At 38.8% G+C, this 26,730-nt stretch overlaps 1 protein-coding gene across 1 annotated transcript; it reads left to right on the top strand.

Moving 5' to 3' along the window:
• Positions 1 to 253: 253 nt before the first annotated feature.
• On the top strand, positions 254 to 26,730 carry LOC143879670 (putative lipase ROG1). Its single transcript, XM_077382165.1, has 10 exons — positions 254 to 881; positions 3,280 to 3,347; positions 8,673 to 8,743; positions 9,389 to 9,664; positions 10,407 to 10,570; positions 13,403 to 13,458; positions 13,582 to 13,634; positions 13,716 to 13,833; positions 16,909 to 17,006; positions 26,449 to 26,730. Exons 1-10 carry the CDS (start codon positions 556 to 558, stop codon positions 26,518 to 26,520), a joined length of 1,302 nt encoding a protein of 433 aa, XP_077238280.1. The 5' UTR covers positions 254 to 555; the 3' UTR covers positions 26,521 to 26,730.

The following is a 26,730-nucleotide window of genomic DNA, read 5'->3' as shown; positions in this document are numbered from 1 at the left end:
GGTGGGAAAAACCAAGGGGTATATATGTCCTAAAGACAAAATTTCGTACCCTGACAGCCCCTTTCCTATAATTTTGAAAACTCTACCCTTACTTCACAATATTTTGAAATCTTTGCATTTTCGTCAGAAATTTTCCTAGATAATATTTTGGTAGGAGTATTAGGCAAAAAAAAATCCCCTGTTTTCTGGTAACATGCAGACGAGAATACGACAAGGACGTTGCTGTTATTTTAACGGGCGAGACAGCGAACCACTGTCAAAAGTTGCGAATCCTGTAAAGACATATTTACAAAACTACCCCTTCTACTATCTCTGCACCACACTAAAAAAAATCCCTGCAACTGCTCCCGGGATACGCAAACTCTCTCTCTTGAACCAAGAAAAATAAAGAAAACCCTACCGTGTCAAATCTCCTATTCTCAAAGACCAGAATCTCTCTCCCTCTCTCTCTCATTGTTCGAGTAGGGTTTCTAACTATTCTGCGATCGAATTTTCAGTGTTTGTTCTACCTCTCTCTTTCTCTCTTGCTTAAAAGTGTGATCAGATCGGCTCCGTATGATTGGCACTAGTTCGCTGGCCGGCACGGTGAATTTGGGCGGACTGGTCCCCGACAAATGTCGGATATGCTATTCCAGTCGAATAGCTTTTACTAATTTAGGTTTTGGGTTGAGATCATCATATCAAGATCCGAAACAATCCAGTGAGGGGAGTCGCATGGATTTCGCCCGTTGGATTGGCTGCTTCAATGATCCAAGGGTTAAGAAAGGGCGCAAACTAGAGGTGGATTCCGTTCCTGGGGGTGAGGACGTTTGGGATTCTAAATCTTCCGAGCCCAAGTTCCCCGAGCACCTTGTTGTCATGGTTAATGGTATCATTGGGAGGTATAAACGCGTTTTTTACTTTCTTTTTTTCCTGCTCTCTAGTTCACGAATTATAAGGCTCGAATTCAATGAGGAAAGAGCCAAAAATCAAATTGAGAGAAAACTGTGCATATAATATGTTGGGCACCCTCCCTCTAATGGCTAGCTTTTAGGGGTGACTTCTACCCGGTTAAATTCCCTACATAATAGAACTGGAAATGATTGATGGATTTTTGTTAGCATGTGATTGGTGTTAATGGTTTGTTCTTTTTTATGTTGAGGAGGTTGGTAATGAAGGTTGAGGGTAGACTCATTTCTTTGTAAAAAAAATGGAGAAAAGCTGAAGAAGAAAATGTTGAAGTAGCGTGTAACGTCTGCTTTATGTAGAGGGTCTCTTGGGGTATTTGGTGTTCTTGATATGTTGTTCATGTGTTAATTGGAAATGTCGGAAGAGAATAATGTTTTAGTAGTGGTCTAAACTCTAAACTAAACTCTTTTATGTGGATTGATCTCTTTGGATATCTAAGTATTTTTTTCAAGTGTTGTTAATTGTTATTTATGCAATCAATGGAGTTCTGGTAATAGAGTATTACTTCTCATTGGCTAGTGAGAAATTTTCCTTCAGATCATAGCTCTTACCATGATATTATACGTGGTCACGGTTGTTGTTGTAATTTTAGGTATTAGTGTAGTTGCGTCCATTAGAAAAGCAGATGCATATTTGCTTGTATGTATGTATGCCTTCATTTATTAGTTTTTGGACAAGTGGAATTGTATTTTTATTTTTTGAAATGGTTAGTTTATATTAGGAAAAGAGAGCCCCAAAATCGAGAAAATCAAGGGGAAAATTCAAGCCACAAAAGAAAAATAACATGGGAAGACAAGTTCAGTAGTATTTAATAATAAAGGCTTTCTTAAGCACTTTTCTACAGAATCAGGTTCACATGGGAGATATGGGTCAAGTTTGCTATTTCTTGGTCTTGAGATCAAGTATTCTCCCTTGTTATGTATGGTTTCAAAACCCAAGACCTCTAGATCTTATTGACAGTGCCCACCTCACGGACAGCAGTAGATGGATATTCCACTGGAAATGAATATGCAATTTAGTCTGTTAACTGTTGCTTGATTCTGCTCCATATAGACAAATTGTTGCCACTCCTCTTGGCATTGCATATTTTTTCATACTTTTTGTCAGTTTGCGTGCATTCTTCAAGTGTCATATATGCTTGCCCTTCACCATATCACTTGTCACTTGTGCTCTATGCTGGGCGTCGGCCACTTATGACTTCAAAGGCACTGCTCATATTGACTCAGATTATGTCGGGTGCATTGATACTCATATTTTTAGGCTCTTCTTTAGTCTTTTGGAGGAGCAGGAGACAAGATACTGTTTCAGAATCCAGCGTAGAAGCTAAAATTTTACCTATGCTATTGATTTGTTTTTAGATTGTCTGTGGACATTTCTCGGTGATTTGATGTTATCTCAACCACTGTTTGCAATGATGAGAATTCTTGCTAATCCAATATTTTATGAACGACCCAAACACATTAAATGACTGGAGAAGGAAATTCTGCTCTTGGTACTTACCTCGCCACGTTTGAGATACAAGGTTGGTTTGAGGTTGGGACCAATGTTCAAAAAAATAAAAATAAAAAGATGGAACCCTATATTTCTCGTTAGCATTTTGAGGCATTGAAGAAGACAGTAAGCATTATGAAAAGTCACAGAGAATACAATAAGTTGGGTTGTGGCTTATGTTATTGTTGGATATTTGTTCACATGATATAAATTAAAAAAGAAAGAAAGAAAAGAACCGAGAGGCCTATAACTTGACTTTGGGTGTCCAATACTATTGCATGGTACTAATAAAAGACAGTACTTGTGTCTTGAAGGAAATTCTATGGAACGCCTCTGAAAATGTCGTGAGGCATGTCAGGGCATTATTGACACACAAAACTTGTTGACGTTGCCACAAGACAATCAATTAAAGTACGTGGACAAACAGTATCTGTCCATTTTTCCCTCCACAAATGGACACCCTAAGATGATCCAATGGAGCTGATTTTTGGTACACACCCTATCTATAACAGGGCCCATCAAATGTATGCGTTGGATCACCCCAAAAATGTGGGCCCACCCCTGTTTTCTGCATTCGAGCGCAGATAAGTAATCTGTGCTCGAACGCAGAAACAGTTTACCGATAATTGCTAATTAAAGTCTTCCAATAATAGCTCTGTTGACGTGTCCAACATGTCAATTTTTTAGAAAATGGTGTCCTCTATAATATGTTACGATCAAATTTATATTCTCCCTTCTTTTGTACTAAATAGATTGGCATTTATCATAGCTTTTCTACATGCAACTTGAATATACAATTCTCTCTATGCCTTTAATTTAGTCACTTTCACATGTGCTCAGTGCCGAGGACTGGAGATATGCTGCAGAGCAGTTTGTAAAGAGGCTTCCAGATAAAGTTATTGTTCACCGTGAGTTTTTCTATTCCTTTTGTTTTTTAAATGGTGAGGTTTTTCTATTCATATTATAGATTTTCCATTTACCTTGCAGTCGTTTTAATTTTTTAATGAACATGCATGCTGTTCAATATAGAATAAAATATGCATATCATTGTTCATCGAGCAAGCGATGCAAACACTTACAATGCCTATCTCACCATTTCCTTTACTAACATTAATACTGTCCTTTGTGAAATACAAAATCATCCCATAATATTAACTTAATGACGTTATTACAATATGGAATAAGATGGCAATAATGCCCTTAGTAGCGATGAAGATGCTCCGCTTCTCAAGTTGTTGGACACTTGGACTGGTATTTGATATGACTGACTTGCCCACGATATAGTGTAATCTTGCATAGCCTAATGCCTTTGTGAACATATGCCCTAGTTGATCATCACTCATAGCATGGGGAATAAAGATGGTCTTCAACACCACTTAGGAAATCACAACCTTACCCATCAAGCAATTCAAAACCAAGTCAAAACAGTAATTTACCAAGAGAATCAAATTGATTGAGAGAGAATGAGTAAGAATGTTGTTTTCAGTGTGAAAGCCAGCAGCAACATAAACTTAAATCCAAAAATTTCAGAAGTCCCAAATTTGGTCTTTTACAAGTTTATATTTCAAATGCCTGCTCTCAAACCCCCTTTGAGATAAAACTTTTTATTCTTAACATATTTCTAACCTTAGTAGAGTCCTAAGTCTACCCTCTAAAATAAATCGTTACGATTAAAAAAAAATCTACTCTCTCAATGCAATTAAGGCTGCTATAACAGAATTAGAAACCCGAATCCTCAAACATGTCATTCATGAATTTCAAGCTGTCGATTGCTAAAAACATCCATAATTCAAAACTTTGGTTGGAAACCTGGTTAGTTGACTTGGTACTCACCCAGTCAACTCGATGACTTGAAAACGTTTGCGTCTAGTCAACCAACTTGACTCAGCCAAATTCCAAGTCAAACAGCCCGGTCTAGAAGACTAGAACCTTAGAAGCATGAAGCGGGGGCGGAGTGGGAGTTGGGGGGGGGGGGGGGGAGAAGAACAGTCTAAGGTTGGGAGCGCAATTGGAGTGTTTATGTAATATTTTCTTTATATATCTTTCAAAATTCAAGTACATCAAAAAATAGTAATTTCTAACCATTTTCGTGTGTGTGTGTGTGTGTATATCTTCAAAATTTAAGTACATCAAAGAGTAGTACTAATTTCTAACCATCTTTATTTTCGTGTCCTATTTACCCATGCTTTCTGAAGACGCCTCTGTGCTTGCTCCAATAAAGTACTTTGAAGAGTCGAAGGAGTTTGATGCACACGATTTCGAAGATACCAGCATAGATGGAGGCGCCAATAAGTTGGGAGCGTCACGGGGTCGCGCTCATTAGGTTGGGACTTGGGAGTGTCACAGGGTCACGCTCCTCGGAAGCTCCTTCCTAAGGAGCGTCGAATCACGGTTTCGGGGTGGGAGCGGCACCCATGAGGGAAGATTCTTGCTTCTAAGTCTAGAACACTGGGCTAGATTTTTTTGGAGCTGATAGTTGCACTCTTGATTTCAATAACTACACTCCATTTCTTTTTGAAAATGGACTACACTACATTTCTTGTAGCTTTTGAGTTGAATAGGCAATTTCTTAGAATGGACAAATTAGCTCCTTTGTTGATCTCTCATTTTTCGCTTCCATACTACTTGCTCCTCTTGTTTTTCCATTAATGTGCATTGTCCTCACCAGATCTTTGGCAAGAAAGTCACTAATATCGTGCTTCCAAGTGCTACCCTGCCAAAAATTTGATGCCTGCGAAGATTGGTGCTGATCGAGAGCAAAATCTAGCTTGACTACCAACCCATTGAATCTTTAAATTGTGGTTGAGACATTCAAATCTGGTCTTTAAAAAAATGCTTACTTGGTGTGACAGTTTGTGAATGAAACATCGATTTAATGAGTATCTACTGGAGATAGAATTCAGTTTTGGCATGATATTTGGTGCTCTTTTTCTCCCTTAAAGATCTGTTTTCTTGCCTTGTTCTCTGTTGCTTTCCAAAAGGATGCTATGGTTCAAGATTGTTTTGAAAGGAGTGAAGAAAAGGTGATCTGGGTCCCTTCTTTTAGAAGGAGCTTTTTTGACAGGGAGCTTCCTGAGGTGCCTAGATTTTTTGAGTTGCTAGAGAGTTGTTATATCAGCATGGGCTGGGGAGGATAAGAGGGTATGGATTTGGAATTCTGCTGGGGTATTTTCAGTCGAATCTTTTTACAGTTCTCTAATGCCTAGCCCTATGTCCCCTATTGAAGCAAAAGTATGGAAAATCCATGTGCCTCCATCAGTTTGCACTTTCAGCTGGGCGGCCGTTAAAGGTCGGATCCAAACGATTGACTTCTTGAGGCAAAGGGGGATGTTGATAGTGGATCATTGTGCATTGTGCATAGGAGCAGGAGAATCAATGGATCATTTATTTATTCACTGCAGAGTTGCTAAGAAAGTATGGAGTAGTATTCTTAGCAGGTTTGGTATTCATGGGTTTTCCCATCTAATCTAAGAGATTTACTAGAAGGGTGGTCGTTGGTTCCCTGGAGATCTAAAGGGAAGATCCTTTGGAATGTGTGCTTGCTAGCCACTCTGTGGGTCCTGTGGAGAGAAAGGAACGCAAGAGTTTTTTACGGTGTTTCTAGGTCTCCGCGTTCTCTCTTTATTAAAGTCATAGCATTGACTATAGCTTGGGTAAAATGTATTGCATCCTTTCGTTTTGTCCCTTCATATGCTCTTTGGGAGGGATGGAAGGAAGTTTGTCTTACTGTTGAAAGAAAGGAGACCATTGTACAGGATTGGCATCCTCCTACGCAGGGGATGCTAAAATTAAACTCTGATGGCTCAGTTTTGGGTAATCCAGGTCTTGCCGGAATAGGGGGTCCTTAGAGATTTTGGAGGAGAGGTTGTGTGGGCATTTTCAGGGCCCATTGGTATTGCAAATGCAAGTGAAGCTGAAGTGCGACCGGTTCATCAGGGGTTACAAATCTTGGCTAAGGAGGATCTGAATAGGGTATTGGTTGAGGGCGACTCTCTTAATACCATAAGGTGGCTAAGTGGCTCTCTTGATCCACCGTGGAGATTTGCACATTTATTTGACGAGATCGAGGATAAAATTGGAGGTTAGCTGATTTCCTTCTCCCATGTTAGAAATGTTAGAAGATGAGCGATTAGTGTGGCAGATCGGTTGGCTAGGGAAGGAGTCATTAAGCAAAGAGTTGTTCGATTTTTTGCCTCCTTAGTGTCTTCTCTTACTTGTTTTTTCCTATCCTTCTTTGTATTTTCTTCTTGCTTGTATTTTTGGGGATGACTTTCTTGGTCATGTCCTTTTGAAATGAAATTTGCTACCCTTAAAAATAAATAAATTACTTTCCAATCTTTGTTACCTTTCTTAATATTGTCAATCACCTTGACAGTGGTCGGTGCAGGGCCTTTTTAAATGACATGGTTGAAAGCTCCTCAAAAGTGATACAAAATAATGTTATATCTCCGAAGTTCTTTACTGTAAAATCAACAGACGCTGAAATATATAGGAATTCCAAAAGATTGTTATTCAGAAGCTCAATTTGGTTTGTACATTCTTGCAAGGTTTTAAATTTTGGTTTTGGTTTCGGACAGCACGGAATCAGAAACATTTCGGTTTCGGTTTGAAATTTCCGCCTAACCCGAGCTTACTCATCAAAAAAAAATAAATGATGAAATTTAAATATGAAACTTTAGGAAATGGTAGAATAAGCACGAATATATACTTAGAAACCATCACATAAGCAAGAAAGTCGTCCATAATGGCTTAATCACTTCGAACACCTAGTGATATGCGTTGTTGCACATGTCTGGAACAATTAATTTAATCAAGAAGTACAATGTAGTGAAGTAGAAGAAAGTACAATGACCCTCTATGCCAATAGACTCAATACCACATAAAGTTACGAGGTATTATTGGTCTCATGCCGATTTGACATCCCATGCATAAGATATGGTTACTTTATTGTGCAGTTCAATGATGCTGCCTTCCAAATATCATACTCTACATTAATTTTTTTTTGAATGGTAGCCAATTTCATTAAAAGAGCAATTCCGAGATGGTCAATACTGAGAGAAAGAAAAAAGCAAAGAAAAATACATAAAAGATAAGGGAAAGAAAGAGAGAGCAGGGAAAGATATCAAGGAAGGAAAGATATCAGGGAAATATATCATGTCTCTACATTAATGAAATGAAGTAAAATGCAAAGTAAAATGGCTTACAAAAACATTTCCCCTTTCTGTGCTTATCCAGAGACTCGTCATTTGTATGGTGCTTAAGTTCTGACATTTGAAATTCCTGTAACTCTTCACATTGAAATGAAAAGTGGGCTCATCTTCAATTAAACTTGGATCAGCCCACAAAGCATGTTGACAAAGATTAAAAATCTTAAATGTTTTTCTACAAGGTTTTCTAGAAAAAAAATTCTATGGGAAAGCAGGAAAAACATGTTTATTAGATTTGTAGTGTTTTTCAATTTACAGCGTATTAAGGCAGGATTTTTTTTTGTTTTGAGAAAAATAGCTTTTTTTTTTTTTACAATGTGAGAAAAAATAGCTTTATTCCGTATAAATCATAATATCATTTCTTTTCTTTTTTTCATTTTGGTCAAATTTCTGGAATTTTTTGTCGAATTTCGAGAATTTTGGTCGAAATTTCGACGGAAATAATGAGGTAGAACGGATCTATTGAGATTTCATTTCTGTGGAGATGGAAACGAAAACATTTCGGTTGTTTCATGTCAGTTATGGGGGAAATTTAAAACCATGCATCCTTGTTGCTATGAAACCATTCTTCTCTGACCTCCATTTTCATGTTTTCGTTTTTGTCTCCAATGAATTTTACTTCTATGTAATTTGTTTATAATTGACATTTTTTGTGCTGATCTTACTAATGCATTTCAAAGTACTCAATGGATATGTAGATTGCGGATATGAGTATGTTTGTTATGCTTTTTTTCTTTTCCATGGTAATTTGTACAATATTATTGATCTCTTTTGAAGCTACTGGTTCTGTAATTTTGTTCTCTTTCTTGGTTGCATCATTGATTTGTTTTCTAATTGTGTTTATCTTTCTTTTTATAAATTTTCCTATTTCTCTAATGGATTAGTTGTTTCTGCAATTTATTGCCACTCTTATATCTAGTATATGTATGAATTTTACAATTAAGTTATTCCTACCAGTTAGTTCCATGTGGATATATTATTTAGCTACTATATAATTCTATTTTTGACATGATGTTTTCGGAGCAGGCAGTGAATGTAACTCTTCGAGATTGACTTTTGATGGTGTTGACTTGATGGGTGAGCGGTTAGCTGAAGAGGTACTAAATATTACTTAAGGTGTTTACGTATATGTGTCAATCGACCATATAACTTATCTGGTCCGTCGACTAGAAACAGAGTGGGGTCCATGTAGTTTGGGTGATGCAACCATTCATTTGATGGGCCTTGACATGGATAGGGTGTGCCCAAAAAATCAGCTCCATAGGATCATCCCAACCCTTGATTTGTGGAGGTTAAAATGGACGGGTATAAACCTCCACAAATCTGTCCATTTTTAACCTCCACAAATCAAGGGTTAGGATGATCCTATGGAGATGATTTTTTGGGCACTACACGGCAACTACCTAACAAGGTTCCCCCACTGTATTTTTGGCCGACTGAGCAGATAGTGTATCTGCTTGACCGAGCAGAAACATTATTCCCTATATGTATGTATGTTATGAAATTTTCAAAAAAAATGTATGTTATGAAATTTTCAAAAAAAATTTATGTTATGACTTCAACTGAGAAACATTATGATTTATGACTTCACGTTTCATGTTGGTGTACATCTATCTTTTATGTGAATTTTTTTTTTCTGTGACAATAACTTTATGTGGCTGGGAACCTTGTTAGGAAGTTGCCGTGTTGATTAACTTGCATAGAAAATAGATCATTGAACTTCACTTTTCCTTACTATGTAGGTATTATCAGTTGTTAGGCGTAGGCCTGGTGTGCAGAAGATCTCATTTGTGGCTCACTCATTGGGTGGCCTTGTAGCAAGATATGCTGTTGGGAGGCTTTATTTACCTATTCCAGATAGTGAGGCTTCAGTTGATAGTGGAAACTTCTTGAGTGAAGAGCATATGAGTCCAAGAAAATCCCTTGGATGGCATCGAGAAGGTCGTGTTGCAGGGTTAGAACCCATGAATTTTATAACATTTGCAACACCCCATTTGGGTTCAAGAGGGAACAAACAGGTACACCCATGAATTCTATTATATGAAAAATTGCCAATTAAAAGTTTGTTTTTGTTTAGTATGTGGGGTTGAATGTTCTTCTTGCATTATTAATATATGAATGGAAGTGGTTAAATTCAAAGAGTTGTACTCGGCTAATTAGATGGCCGGGGGAAGAGAGGGATGGGAGTGGGGGAGCTGAACCATATGATGGTCTATATGATTTTTAAAATTTTAGAACATTGATTTTGCAATTGAGGCAAAGGGGAAAAAAGTAAAGGAAAAATGTATCAAAATTATTCCCGTTGCATCACTTCAGTGAATTTTCATCATGTAATTTTCTTTCCTTGAATTTCATACTAAAGCTCCGTAACATGAATGGCTAAAGAACTTATTGCATGCATGTGATATGCTATAGATTTGATAGTTATGAACAAGTTACGGGGTTCACTTAATATGGTATCAAAGCCCAAACTGGATCATTTTGGACAAATTTGAGGTGTCATCCAGTCGGATACGACGACATCAACCTCGGTTTTAGGGAAATTGTAACTTTAACCTTGGTTTTAGGGAAATTGTAATAACCTTGGTTTTAGGGACATTGCCCTAACAAATCAGGTTGGGGTAACAAGTAGTAAACCTGAAACTACAAACTTGGAACAATATCAAATGTACCAACAAATCATATCACTATGGTTATGAACCTTAGAACTGATGTAATATATAACTAAACTAAATACTCTTTTTTCACCCATTTCTGCAGCTACCATTTCTTTGTGGTCTCCCGTTTTTGGAGAGAAGGGCTTCTCAAACTGCACATTGGGTTGCTGGGAGGACTGGGAAACATCTCTTCCTCACTGATAATGATGATGAAAGGCCTCCACTTCTTCTCCGGATGGTTAATGACTCCAATGATCTGAAATTTATGTGAGTTAATAATATATTGTTTTTTTTTTTTTAAATACCACCTATAGTTTGGCATATACCTAAAAGATCACCTCTTGTTTCAAAATTTATAAATCACCACCTATGGTTTGGTCAAATTAGATTTGTAAATCACCACCTGTGGTTTGGTCACATTCTGGAATACACCACCTGACGTCAGTCTCCAGTCTCCGATGGAATTACTGATGGCAGTTGACTTTTGCTTATAAAAATAGAAAAATACCCCTGTAGTAGGGAAAAGACCTTAACGTGAGCTAATTTTCTTTTCATTATGATTTTATGAACTGAATTGAATAAGGAAGAGAAAGGCATCTCAAACTGCACATTGAGTTGTTGCGAGGGCTGGGAAACATCTCCTCCTCACTGATAATGATGACGAAAGGCCTCCACTTCTTCTTCGGATGGTTAATAACTCAGATGATCTGAAATTTATGTGAGTTAATGATATATGTTTGTTTCAAAATACCACCTATAGTTTGGCATATTCCTAAAAGACCACCTCTTGTTTCAAAATTTGTAAATCACCACTTATGGTTTGGTGACTTGGTCAAATTTTGGAAAACACCAACTGACGTCAGTATCCGATGGAATTACTGATGGTAGCTAACTTCTGCTTATAAAAATATAAAAATACCCATGTAGTAAGGAAAAGACCATAATAGCCTTAGCTGTAAACGTGAGGTAATTTTCTTTTCATTAGGATTTTATAAACTGAATTGAATAAAGTTTTAAATTTCCTTTTCATTAGGCTTTTATAAACTGAATTAGATAAAGTTTTTATTTATTTATTATTTTTTAAATTTTTCTGAGCTGTACAGCTGTGAGGCCAGCCATGCTGTACAACTCAGATTGTTGGGGCACCAAGAAGCAGCATGTGCATAAGATGAGTGTAGCGGAGATGCGAATGCTTAGATGGATGTGCAGCCACACAAGGCTAGATAGAATTAAAAATGAAGACATTTGTAAAAAGGTGGAGGTGGCTCCAATTGAGGAGAAGATGAGAGAGCACCGCTTAAGATAGTTTGGACATATCCAACGTAGGCCTTTGGATGCACCGGGCGACTTGTGCCAAATTGATGGAGTAAAAAGAGGTAGGGGCAGACTGAAAACAACTTGGGTAGAAACATTGAGGAAAGACTTGATAGCTAGGAACATAACAGAGAACATGACCTTGGATATGATAGAATGGAAGAAAATGAATCACGTAAGAGAACCCAACTAGAAACAGGATTAAAGCCGGGTAGATTCCTTTTACCTTCTTCATGAATTTTTTCTAAAGGATTCATTTAGCCGACCCCAACTAGTTTGGGACAAAGGCTTTGTTGAGTTGAGTATAAGATCCTATTTACTAACAAAGCGTATAACATCCTTCTATAAGACCCTAAGTTGGAGTTTATCTAGGAATGGGTGATGACAATTGTGGGCTGGTAGAGGATGGTGCTGCCCGGTCGAAGCAGCCGCAACACACAGGCTTCGGCTAAGGTTGGTCCGACCAATTTTTTTATTTTTTTTGGATTGACAGTAAGATTTTATTAAGAGATGAAGAGAGCGGGGAAACCACAATGGCCAAGATGGTCAATACATGGAAAAAGAAATTCGAAAATGAACAAGCCAAAGCTTTATATCAAGGAGGAAGAAAGTCAAAAATCTCCAAACTCTCCCTACCTTGATTGGGCTAATCCGCCGGCATCTAAATTTTCCGATCGGACATGCTATAATGAGTTGAGTTTGGGACAAAGGCTTAGTTGAGTTGAGTTGAGTTCATGAGATGCTAGAATGAAATAGATGAACCGACCACTCGATCATGAATCTCGTCTAGCCAGCAAGCAAATCTCCAAGGATGAGGTTAAGATCCATCAAGCCAGGGGATTACATTAAGGAAATCCCCTTCTACAATCAACCTGTCGAAATCCTTGCTGTTTGAAAACCCGATGCCGGAAGAATTGCTCTCACCTCCACCTCATTGGAGTCAGAGACTTCTAATGGACTCAAGAAAGCCCTCGTAGTCATACTATCTTTGCCTGTTGCTACTGGGTTGCCCATGCTATATCCATCAAAAGTAAGCTTCAGAAATCTAGGGCACCAGAAGGGAGCACTCAGGAGGAGTGTCAGATGCCTCAGTTTCTGTTGTCGTTTTCCATCCAAAGACTAGATGGACGAAGGACTGGTGCCTCCCGGCTATGTGGCTTGTCCCGTAGTCCCCAATCAAATGCTTGGGGGGGGGTGGTCTTTTGGATTGTAACATTACTTTAATCTAGAACTTTGGGTTTTTTTTTTTTTTTATGATTGTCCAACATTTTTTATGTTGAATTCAGCCACCGAAGGCCGACTAGTCGGAGATCCGGCCTTATGAAAGTTCTTTGTGTATGAATATTGAATCTGAGAAAGATTTTAAACCGAATATTGCATATGTTAATGCTCTGTCCTGTTTTCTACTTCATGTCCATCTTCCAAACCAGTCCCGAGCTTTTTCTTGTAAGGGTATTTTGGTCCTTTTCCATATTGGAAGGGTATTTTCATCTTTTTACAAGCAAAAGTCAACTGCTATCGGTAATTACTTGAAAAAGCTGTGTGTGTGTTGTTTAATAAAATTTGGCCAAACTATGTGTGGTGAATTGCGAATTTTGAAACAAGAGATGATCATTTACAAATAAGCCAAACTATAGTGATCTTTTGCAAAAAAAAAAAGAAAAAGAAAAAGAAAAAGGAGAAACATAAGATATGCATTAAAACATTCCGAACAATGGTATTTTTGAGTTCATATTGATATAATCTAACGTTATGGAAATAGATAATGTCTTATGCTCTATGCAGGTCAGCTTTACGTTCATTCAAGTGCCGTGTTGCTTATGCGAATGCAAACTTTGATCGTATCCTGTTTTAGTGTCAATTTTAAGCTACTGTCTAAATATGATATTCTGCACTGGGAGACATTATTGTCATTTTATGTTATGTGATGGAATTCATAGCGGATCTTTAACTAGCGATGTAAGATATGGTAGGGTGGAGAACATCGTCAATCCGCCGTCAACATGAACTGCCAAAGGTACTTCTTGATTACTGTCTGATGCATGCAGTTAATTCTCTCTGGTGAATTTGTCTTTCTTATTCCCCTCTTTTTCTACAGCACCATGTTCTTGTAAAGGATGAGAAATACCAACATATTGTATATGTAGAGAGAGAAAATGAACACAGTCATACAAATACAACATCCCATATTGAGGGCCAAGCAGTGGACTTGGAAGGTTTGCCAACTTCAATCATTAATTTGAATATTTGCAGGGCTTTTGGAAGTGTATCTTCTCGATTATCAGTTTCATATCCTATGGGCCAAGTAGTAAATTATAAATATGGTTTGCTTTCTACATATAATATTATTCTCTTGCATTTCAGAAAGGGGCCTATAGGATCAGTGGGAATGTGTTCTTTGCCAATTTTAAGGATGATACTCAAGTCAACTCAACAAAGCCTTTGTCCCAAACTAGTCGACTAAATGAATCCTTCAGAAAAATTTCATGAAGAAGGTGAAAGGAATCTACACGGCTCTACTCCTGGCTCTAGTTGAGTTCTTCTACGTGGGTTGTAGAAAATCCGAGAAATACTTCTCAACACGGATCGAACATGATGTGCAACAAAATACCAAAAGAACGATACAGAGAAACACAATCACACAAGAAACACAATATTTTACGTGGTTCAGCACTGCCTACGTCCACGGGTGAAGATTTTCACGATTGCAAAGTCTCTTCTTCTTGGCCTAGAAAACACAAAAGAATAAAAACCTTAATCCCGCAACCTTAACATGCGGTTTATATATCAACGCCACTACATGGAGAAATTTACCGAAATACCCTTAAGAGAAAACCCAAAACTTAAATTTAGCTTGTGCGTCGCGCACATTAGCCCGTCAGGGTCCTGTATAAATGCCAGAATACAGGACATCTGCACAACATGGGTCATCTTCTTCCATTCTATCCTATCCAAGGTCATGTTCTTCGTTATGTCTCTAGCTATCAAGTCTTTCCTCACTATTTCTACCCAAGTTGTTTTCGGTCTCCCCTACGTCTTTTTACTCCATCAATTTGGCACGAGTCGCCTCTTCTCACCGGAGCATCCAAAGGCCTACGTTGGATATGTCCAAACCATCTTAAGCGGTGCTCTCTCATCTTCTCCTCAATTGGTGTCACCCTCACCTTTTTACGAATGTCTTCATTTTTAATTCTATCTAACCTTGTGTGGCCGCACAACCATCTAAGCATTCGCATCTCCGCTACACTGATCTTATGCACATGATGCTTCTTGGTACAAACTTGAAATTCAAGAATTGAAAAAAAGAGAATGATACAAACTTCAATCATTAATTTGAGTATTTTCAAGGATTTTGGAAGTGCGTCTTCTCGATTATTAGTTTCATATCCTATGGGCCAATTAGTAAATTGTTAATTTGGTTTGCTTTCTACATATAATATTATTGTTGTGCATTTCGGAAAGGGCCTGGAGGTTCAGTGGGAATGTGTTCTTTGACAATTTCAAGAATGATTTCTGGCATATAATAGCCTTAAAGGCATAAACATTGTAGTGTCTTCATGTCACCAAGGAGGAATGAGGGAAACAACTGAAAAAGAAAAAACTAAATAATGAATTAATGATTGCTATTATCCATTCTAATTCTGTTCTTACCTCCTCGGAAGACACACAAAATGCGCTTAACTATGAAATTGATGTGCTGCTGTTACCATGATTGGCTTGCACTAACGAATCTGTTTCCTAATGATGTATTAGCTACCCTATAACCCTATTTATGTTTTCATTGTTCATGATGAGCTATTCACTTTCTGAAAGAATAAATGGTCCACATAGATAATATCAATATCGTAGAGACGTTCACAGAAGAGTCAATAAGGTATTGACCAGTTGTCTAGCGTGTTAGATTGGATGATTTACTCAGTTGGAAGTGGAATACTCTCCTCTTTGTGCTTTCCATTGGCTAAATTCCTGATTTTCTCTCTCCTCATTTTTTTCCCTTTTTCCTTTTGCATTTTCCTTATTGCTTTCTTGGAAGTCAATACGGCTGAATATGTTGAATATGATGAACAACAAAGATGGATGAAGAGAAGAGAGAAAATGTGGAGTTTTAACTCAGTTCCTTGATTTCTAAAATAGAGACAACAATTCATATTTTTATTGGGTTGGTAAAAATATCCAAAATACCCCTGTTACTAATCGCAACCATTTCTAACACTGACCCTCAAACTAACATCGTCCATGCTAAGTCTGTTTGCTAAAATTCAAACTGTTCGTCTCCTTCATATGTTTTCTTCAATATTCAACTTCTTTGCTCTTATATGCTCATGTGTGTTATATTTGTTATTATTCCACCCATATACTAACGGCCTCCATACAATTGGAGGCTCAGCTAAGATTGAAGCATGTTCATGATGTTAACGTGTGTTCTAAGAATATTATAATTATATAGAGTTTTTTTCCCAAAGATTAGGTATTCTTGAATAATGATTGTTATGGTAGTTTCCTTAAACAGAAGATATTATTCTTCTATCAGGAAAAAGATTCAGTCAGCATGTATCCTTTTCTTGCTAGCACTGATCACTGCTAGTGTGTAGGTGAACATAGATATTGTGTTAGTTACAACTATATATGCAAATACGTACAATATTTCCTTGAGATATATACTTTTACTATAAATATCAACATACCATGCCACCATTCAAACAAAATATATCAATGTAAGATGGCATATTTAGTTTATTTGATCTTTATTATTGAGAATGAATGAGAAAATATTTTAGTACCTAAACCATGTGAAAGATCTATGTTGGGCCAAATCCATATTCTTGGTTCCACGGAAGCCTGCAGATCATAGGCGGTTGTGTCAGTCAAATAATGATATGAGGACAATCTATGATTCCTAAGAATTGAAACACACTATTTTTGCTATTCCCATGTCACCAATGTGCTGATGTCATCTGATGTCAGAACACTGGTCACTTTTGGAAGCTGGCAATGCTGCCAAAAAATATATGTTTCCATTTTTAAGCAACATGGCATGTTTTCTACTATTAATCTTAATAGAAGGAAGAAAATGAGGTCCTCAAATCCTGAATTTGTTTGATGAATTTACTATTTTTCTTTTTAATAAGGACTAGAACACGTGAACTGTATTTCTGAATCTCTACTGGTATGTTTGATCCTCCATCATCCCTCTATTGTGATTACTTATATAGAGAGCGCATTGGTAAATGTTGTAGTTTCCTTCGTATCTTTTATAATTTCTATGACTAATTTGTTTCTATGATATGTAGAGGAGATGATTAGAGGTCTCAATCAAGTATCTTGGAAACGCGTGGATGTTAGCTTTCACAAAAGTAAACAGAGATATATAGCACACAATACCATCCAGGCAAGGGCTTGTACTTGATGACTTAATATTAAACTAACATTATGACTTCTTTTGATTGGTAGTCACATATTCTTATTTTGCAATTGAATCTTGGCATATGCGCCAATAGCATACATCTAAATTTTGGCTTCTTAGTAATTGCATTATACCTGTTCTACAATGCAACATTTGTTTTTGAAATGCATCTATGGGATGAACGTACTATCCATTTCATGGTCCAGTAGAGGAGTTGTCTTAATGCATTGATGTGTGCTACTATTTTTGTGCTGTGCGTTTCTGTCAGTTCTTGATAGTAACCCAACCTCTTTGCCGAGCTGCATGCTTAAATGGCTCGGTTGACACTAGTCAAAACCTTGCCCCACTGAACTGAAGGAATTGATGGTGGGGCTGGGGCCTTCACTTTGGAACCACCATCCAGGTAGACAGATAAGAAAAAAGAGCAACTCATAGGACAAAGCCCTTCCAGCACTCATGCTGTAAAATATTGATTAGTTAGGCCCGGATCATATCCCATTACTCTAGGTCCAACTGTAGGATTGGATAGGAGTTTTTCCCTCATTCGAATCATCTGGCTGCTCGACTTGAGCTAACTACTACTCTATATTTTAAACCTTGTTATTTTCGTATCATTGAATGAAATGTTTAGCATTATTAGAGGAAATGCAGTTGGTTAATATGATCAGGAGAGCTAATTTTTGCTTTAGTCTTTATTTTTCAAAATAATGTGTACTTATTTAATAGGGAATAAAACCTACTATATTGGCAGTAATTGATCTGTATTTACATGGTGAACTCGCCTGCCAAAGTTTTTTGTATGATAAATACTGATGACTTTTTTTGACTTTTTTTTATCAATAACTGTGATGTATGTTAGGGATACTGGCTATGCGTCATACTTTTGGTTGGTAGGAGTGCTGGGACCTCTCTAACATTAGTTATGGCACTCCCTTGTATTCTTTTAGGTCCCATTGATGCAGCTAATGGGAACGAGTGAAAGGTGCCAAACTGTTCTCATGTAGAGAACTGAAATGAACTGAAACATTCCTATTTCAACAAATGCCTCTTTTTGACAAAGTTATGTTTGTAAAGAAGTACAAGTAGACATATTGAGATCAAATTTCCCACCTTAAAGTGTGTTTATTAATTAAATAGGATTGTTCACTTCCGGCTTCTAACGGTAATTGCGTTCTTGAAAAAAAAAATAAAGACCTCTTTTTCCATAAAGTAGTTCCCTATAAGCTATATTCATGATTTTTACAGACAAGCATAGAATATTAGAAAAGTTCTCTATGAGAAGTCACTGACATGTGATCTTGTGAATCTTTTTAAATTTCTAACATCTTGGAAAATGATTGATTTGTTACATGATCTCTTTGAGGAAGGCATTATCTCTTCAGATGAAGTATCTTAATTACTTAGCTTATAGGAGAACATTCTTGAAACATTTGGTTTACTTGCATTAGATAATTGTTTTGGGTCTCTCGAAAGTGTACACCTTCGATCCATAGAGCTTATGCTACTAAATCTTAAGAAGTAATTGTTAGAATAAGCTTATGTAGCCTAAGGGCATTATAGTCTTTTCATATTCTTCTCATAATAAATGTGTGTGTGTTAGGGCAAGAAGGCTAACTCACAACATTTCATTCTCATATCTCTCTGTTAACTTGGTATCAAAGCCCTAGGGTTCCTCGTTGCCCGTGGGACCTCCATTGAAGACCTCTTGTCTTCCTCCATTGAAGTCCATACCCATGCCCTAACTCCTTCTTCTTCTTCTTTTTCCTTTCTTTCTCCTCCCCTTTTTCTCTGTACAAAACCTCACCTCTTCCCTGGTTGCCCCCCTGGAAAACCCAACCTCTTCCCTGTTTGCCCCTGCGTGCCCCTCTTGAAAACCCAGGTTGCCCCCCTCTGCGCGCCCCCTGGAAAACCCAACATCTTCCCTATTTGCCCCTGCGCGCCCCCCTGAAATCCCAGGTTGCCTCCTGCGCGCCCCCCCTGGAAAACCCAGGTTTCCCCCCTGTGTGCCCTCCATTCGTTTCTTTTTTTTAACATCTTTCCCCATCTTCTTTGACCTATAGGGGTAGCGTTCTTCTCTTCTAGCCGTTGGGTGTTCCTGCCCTACATCTTCCCATTACATTTCTCACCTTTTTGGTCGCGGCTCCGCTTTGTTACATTTTTCTTTTATTCCTACTTGATGACTTAAGCTTTGTCTCTATGTTTTGTTGTAGTTCCACAAGTATGAGGCTTCGTGCTTGTTCTTTTGGGGTCCTTCTTCCGGCGGATGTTTGTAGTTTTTCCTTCTGATTGTTTATCTCCGTGGTGATTTGCTTGCCTATATTTGGCTGCCATTTTCTGTGGGTGTCTGTGATTGTTGTGGTGTGTCTTGCTGGTCTGCTTCACCGACATCCCATTTGAGTTTTGGTGTTTATTATGGCCTTGCCATCAACTTCTTCCTCCTGTTCATTTCCGGTGTCGATGACCTCTATGACATCCATTAAATTGGATGGTGCTAATTTCCCTGCCTGGAGTCGTTCTGTTCACCTCTATCTGCGAGGTCAGGGCAAGTTACGTTTCCTCACGACGGATCCTCTGAATCCGAAAGATGCTGGGTATGATAAGTGGAGTCAAGAGGATGCCCAGCTCCAGTCTCTGCTATTTCTGGATACATCACGGGCAGTCTGGTTGCGTGCTGAGACACTCTATTCCGGCAGCAACAATCTCACGTGGATTACTGATGTTTACAGTGACTTCTTTCGTATCTCGCGTGGAGATAAGACCGTCGCTGAGTACTATTTGGATTTTGTTGGTCTTTGTGAGCAAATTGATATTTATCATCCACCGTCCACCGACCTTAAGGTCTTGGCTCAACAGAAGAATGAGCTCCGTACTACTCGGTTTTTGGATGGCTTAAGGCTTGAGTTTGTCCCTCTTCGGCAACAGATCCTTTGGTTAGGCACGCTCCCATCTTTGGATGAGATCTTTTCTCGCGTTCAGCGCGCTCTACGTATCGATCTGGCTATCTCTGTTGCTGGTGACCAATCTGCCTTTGCTGCCCAGTCTGGTTCCTTTCGGAGCACTCGTAGTAGGGGTCGTGGTCGCGGTCGTCGCGGACAGGGATGTGGCTTTGGCCGAGATTCAGGGGGAGGCCGTACTTATGGAGGGTCACACTATTGATTTCTGTTACGATCTCCATCCCGAGCTGTGTCCCGCTCGAGCCGCCCACTTTGCTTCTGAGACACCTACTGCACCTCTTCCTGCTACCTCAGACACCATGGTCATCTCTCGGACTGAGTATGAGTCACTTTTGCGCCTACAGGAGAAAGGGAAACAACTTGCTGCTCAACTTGCCACAGAAGGTAGCAACCCATCTTGCTCCCTTAGCCACTCCGCTTCCTGGCTCATTGATTTCGGTGCCTCTCATCATATGACCGGTAACAGTACACTTCTTAGTTCCTTTACTTGTGCTCCTACGAAGATGATCACCTTGGCCAATGGGACTCGATGTCCTATTTCAGGCACTGGGACTGTTACAGCCACCTCCCACTTATCCTTATCATCTGTACTCTATGTTCCTACTTTTCCCTGCAATCTTCTTTCTGTTAGTCAGTTTACTAATCGCCTTAATTGTTCAGTAACATTCTTTCTGTCTTATTGTGTTTTTCAGGACCTTGCGACTGGGAAGAAGATTGGCTCGTGGCATGAGACAGATGGCCTATACTACCTGGATGATGCTATCACTCCCACGGCGTTTAGTACCTCAGCAGATTCCTTTATGTGGCACTGCTGGCTTGGTCATCCTTCCCCTGAGCGTCTGCAGCGTTCTTCAGCTGTTTCTGGTGTTATTAGTCATTTTCATTGTGAGTCCTGTCAGTATGGAAAACACCATCGTGTTTCCTACCCGTTTCGTTCTGTTAGTCGTGTCAATAGTCCTTTTGAGTTAGTGCATTCTGATGTTTGGGGTCCATGTCGTACTCCTTTTATGTTTGGTGGGAAGTACTTTGTTATTTTTGTTGATGATTTTTCCAGGATGACCTGGCTTTATATAATAAAGGATCGTTCTGAGGTGTTTTCTACATTTTGTTTATTTTATGCTGAAATTACAAATCAATACTCATATTCCCTTAAATGTTTACGTACTGATAATGCCCGTGAGTATTTTTCTCATCAGCACGGTTTTCAGGAGTTTCTTTCTAGTCGTGGAATTATTCATCAGTCGTCTTGTGCCCACACTTCACAACAGAATGGGGTTGCCGAGCGGAAAATACGGTATCTTGTAGACATAGCTCGCACCATTCTGTATTAGATGCATGTTCCCAAATCTTTTTGGGCTGACACTATGCTTACAACCTGCTTTCTGGCTAATGTCTACCCTCTTCAGATCTTAGCAATCGGTCCCCTTTTTCGGTGTACACCCTTTTGGGGATCCGTTTCCGTTACCTCCTAAGGTCTTTGGGTGTGTTTGCTTTGTTCAGGATCTCACTCCAAGACTTGATAAATTGGCTCCAAGGGCCATCAAGTGTGTTTTCCTGGGTTATTCACGAACTCAGAAGGGTTACCGATGCTATAGTCCTCAGCTTGGCCGCAAATTTATCAGTGCTGATGTCTCCTTTTTTGAGGATACTCCCTACTTTCCTGCTTCCTCTTCTTTACCGGTATCTCCCCCTCCGTTGCTGGTTTCGGTTCCAAGTCTGCCACCGGATCCGGTTTAGCGTCCCTTCCAGGTACATACTTGCAAGCGTTCTACTACTTCAGTTGAGCCTTCATGCCCTGCCATCTCTTCTCAGCAAGCAGGTCCTTCTTTACCCTCATCCTCTGATGATGCTGCTCAGGTTGATGATTCTCTTGATGCCCCCATTGCGAGCCGTATTCGTTCTCGTACCACTCATCACCCTATTTCTGATGCGGTAAGTTATGCTCGGTTATCTCCTTCGTATACCGCATTTATATCATCTTTGTCATCGATTTCTATTCCTCGCTCTGCTCGAGAGGCTATGCTTGATTCGGGATGGTGGGCAGCTATGGAGGCTGAGATGGATGCTTTGGCCAAAAATCAGACATGGCAGTTGGCTTCCCTTCCTCTTGGTGCTCAGGTAGTCGGATGTAAGTGGGTGTTCACCGTCAAATACCTACCTGATGGCTCTGTTGAGAGGTTAAAAGCCGGTCTTGTTGCAAAGGGCTTTACTCAGACTTATGGGATTGATTATGTTGAGACATTCTCTCCAGTGGCAAAGATTCCGTCCATCCGTGTATTGATTTCTTTGGCCGTGAATCAGTCTTGGCCACTATATCAGTTGGATATCAAGAATGCGTTCCTCCATGATGATTTGCAGGAGGAGGTGTATATGGAGCAACCACCAGGGTTTGTTGCTCAGGGGGAGTTACAGCATACCGTCTGTAAGCTTAGAAAGGTGATTTATGGTCTTAAACAGTCTCCTCGTGCTTGGTTTGGGAGATTCAGTGAGGCCATCCTACGATTTGGTATGATACAATGTGCTGTAGACCATTCTGTGTTCAGCTCTCGAAGCAAGGATGGTCTGATTCTCCTGGTTGTATATGTTGATGCAATTGTTATTACAGGGAATGGCAAAGCAGGAATATAACGCCTCAAAGATTTCCTTCAGAATGAATTCAGCACAAAAGACCTTGGTGTTATGAGATACTTTTTAGGCATTGAAGTGGCACATTCACAAAGGGGGCTATCTTTGTCCCATTGGAAGTATGCTCTTGATATTTTGGAAGAAATAGGTCTTCTGGGTGCAAAACCTGCACAGACTCCTATGAATCCGAATGTCAAGCTTTCACCTGATCAGGGGGAGCCACTAGACGATCCTGGTCGATACAGACGATTAGTAGGATGGTTGATCTATCTCACAGTCACTCGCTCGGACATTGCATATGCTGTTGGTGTGGTTAGCCAGCATATGAGTGCGCCTCGGACATCACATTGGTCAGCTGTGATTCAGATAGTGCAGTTTCTGAAGAAAGCTCCCGGGAAAGGTCTTCTCTTCCGGAAGCATAACCATTTGAGAATTGAGGGATACTCTGATGCAGACTGGGCCAGATCTCCTGTTGACCGGTGATCTACTAATGGCTATTGTACCTTCATAGGTAGAAATCTAGTATCTTGGAAGAGTAAGAAGCAGGACGTTGTGTCTCGATCCAGTGCAGAAGCAGAATACAGGGCCATGGCTTACACCAGCTGTGAATTAATTTGGCTACGATCGTTTATGTCAGAGATTGGATTCTCATACTCCTCACCTGCGTCCCTTTACTGTGACAACAAGTCAGCCATTCACATAGCTATGAATCGGGTATTTCATGAATGAACTAAGCATATAGAAGTGGATTGTCACTTTATTCGTCACAGGATTCAGACAGGCCAAATTCAAACCGAGTTCACTTGAACGAATGATCAGATTGCAGACATGTTTACCAAGTCATTGAATGGAGTTCGATTGAGTGATTTATGTAACAAGCTGGGCATGTATGACATTCATACTCCAGCTTGAGGGGGAGTGTTAGAATAAGCTTATGTAGCCTAAGGGCATTATAGTATTTTCATATTCTTCTCATAATAAATATATATGTGTGTGTTAGGGCAAGAAAGCTAACACACAACATTTCATTCTCAAATCTCTCTGTTAACTGTAATCAATGGAAAAATCATGTTAGACGAGTATGTTTTCCACAATTTGATTGCTTTGAAGGATCTTGTAGAAAAGTGCATGTTGGATCAATAGTCTATATTGTTGGCTCTTGATGTCTCATAGAAGATATCTTCAAGTCGTAAGGTTTTCCATCATTCCTCATTGTGTAGTGTTTATGAGAACACATTTATTCCATATCGTTTATATGGTTGGATCTTGAGAACTGTCTCCTGAAAAGTATCATCTTTGATCCATATGGTTTTCTATCATTGGATCATTGTGAACTGTCTCCTTAAAGAGAATATTTTCAAGCCATAGAGTCTACATTGTTAGGTCTTAAGAAGCGTCTAGCTTTTTTATCTTTCTTTTCATTTTTTTTTGAACGACAACAATATTATTAATAAGAAAAGGGTAATGCCGAAGCACCGAGATGGTCATAAACAAGCCAAACAAAAAGAAAAAGTAAAATACAACTAAAAGGAGTAAAGGAGGACGAAAATCGAAAAGTTCTAGGTCAGCTATGGCAACTCCAGAGTGAGCAAGATGATCTGCTTAACGTTTTGGCAGAGCACCAAAGATGCTAGAATTTAACATGACAACCCTCAACATGATCAAGGATCTCTTCAATCGCATCAACAAAACTCCACGGATATTTCACCCAGCGAATCCAATTAATCATGTCAAGAGAATCCCCTTCCACAATCAAAGCATCTATATCCCTAAACTCATGAAGCGAATCCCATACAGTAGGGCCTGAACTTCCACACTGGTTGCATTTGACCCAGCGGACCTAAATAGGCCCACCTCAAGACCCCGTTAGCCCCTGCTAGCCGGCCCAGGGTTCCAGAGTTTAATTTATGAATTCAGGAGGGAGGGGACCACTTGGGAGTTGATTTATTCTTGTTAATCTTATTCAAATGAAATGAATCTCATCCCAAGATCTTCTTAATGAAGACTTGGAAACTTCCCTGAAATCTGAGAGGATGCTCCCCAACTGCACAATTCAAAGAACTTCACGTGGAAATGAACCTTCCAACTCGCCCTATACCATAACAGTGAATTCCGATTCCACCACAATCGAAAGCAGTGTCTTTCTTTTCATTTAATACCTAAGCTGGCTTGAATCCATAACCTTGTGGTTGCTACACAAAGCGCCTTCCAACTGAGATATGGGCTCAAGCTCAATTGAGAAGTGTCTTTTGGAAGATATCATCTTTGATCCATTGAAATTCATTGTTGGGAAATCCCGCCATCCATCACTTTTTAATCACAAGCATAGGAAATACTAAACATATACCCTTTAGGAGTTAAGAGATCTAAAAGAAGTTGAAATTTAAAACAGACCAAATCAGAACCTAAATATACTATTCACTTTTTTTCTATAAACCCACTTAAAACTAAAACCCTGCCATTCGGAAAAAAACTTATCGCATTTCTAAATTCAATTTAAATTCACTAAAAATGTTCTAAAATACTATCTCCGATCCCACCATAGACAAAAGAGATAGAGACGAGAGCCCAGTGCTCCGACGATGTTAGACAAAAGGAGGGAACCGAAACCCACCTTTTTTCTTCTTTCGTCGTTTTAATTATCTCGATTGAGGGGGTCGCTACGCGATTCGGGAGTAATCCCTCGCCGACCCAAAACACCCCTATGTTGGATAATATTAACCGATTTTTCTTTTAAATCCACTTCTTTTCCAAATACTAAGCTTAATCGCAATAAAAATATGACCATGGCTGCAAAGTTTCAGCTCAAAAGGACATGCAGAAAACCTTCATCTAACAGGTCATCATTACGGTCCACTTGTGGTCCTGTTTAGGTTGATCTTGGTCTGTCATGTGTGCTAGTTTTTGAGTTTTTGTATTATGATGGGGCTTGAGATCTTAAGCACTGCCAACTCTGCACCTCATCATGCATGTCTGTATACCTAGATACTTGTGTAGGCCAACATACCATGTGTGACACAATATGAAGACCAATACTCATATAAAAAGTATAATTGAAGATGGAATTAATTATATGGTATCAACCTACATTACATTCATGTTTTTTGCTTGCCTGTTAGTGTCATATATCTGCAATTATACTTTTGAATGAGTTGTATAGATGTTATCATCAATATATAATTAATTCCATCTTCTAATTAATGCCACAATATATAAGCAATTATCCCTATCATAGATTTTGGAAAATCCCAAGTCTGTGTTTATCCATATTGATGTTCTTATCTTTGTGTTTGATTGGTTTGTTGAAACTTTTCGCCACAAAAATGTTTTACTGTTGATGAAATTGCAATTATAAGTTATTGTTTGTTGTTAATTCTTGTTCCCAAACTGTGAGGTACTAACAGTTGAATTTTATGAAAATAACCATTCCAAGTGATGCTTATTTACATTTTCCTTGCTTATCGACATCTTACATAACAATAGTTATTAATCTATGATCAGCTAGTGAAAAATCTAAATTGGCGCTCAATCAACAGATTCATCAGTAAAATAAATGAAGGCTTTAAACTATAAAACCTAAGATTTATCATCATGCGTGCGATGTATCTTCCAAGTGTTTTTTTTTTTTTTTTGAAAATTTGTATCTTCCAAGTTTTTCTTCCATTACTATGTTTGTGCATTTGTTCTTTCTTAGATATGATTGGCTAGGACACTGCTATTATCGGCATTATCATCCTGATCATAAGTGTACACTATACAGATACATTGACTAAATTTAATGTTTTGCTGACATATGCTCGGTACTTGACTCTCCTTTTTCTTGTCTTTTCCCTTCCAAAATACTGTAGGTGAAGAACTATTGGATGAACTCAGATGGTGCAGATGTGGTTTTCCACATGATAGATAATTTCCTTATCTAGTTCCTCCACAAATTCGGTATTGTTTCATACAGCGATTGGGTGATAGACTAGACTGTGTGTTGCTTGTCTCTATCATGTAAATTAGTGAATATCATTTTTTGCTACATGTAATGGCAGTATGTAACAATGTTCATTTACGTTAGCTATTTCCTTTACGATTGTGATAATTTGTTGTTGCCTCTATTGATAATAGAAAATGTACTTCCATAA

The sequence above is a fragment of the Tasmannia lanceolata genome, unplaced genomic scaffold (genome assembly GCF_043159265.1).
Source record: "Tasmannia lanceolata isolate RefF3 unplaced genomic scaffold, GAP_Taslan_0.1 ptg000006l, whole genome shotgun sequence".
Lineage (NCBI taxonomy): Eukaryota > Viridiplantae > Streptophyta > Magnoliopsida > Canellales > Winteraceae > Tasmannia > Tasmannia lanceolata.
The sequence above is the reverse complement of the archived record's forward strand: the minus strand, read 5'-3'. Positions and strand labels throughout refer to the sequence as shown.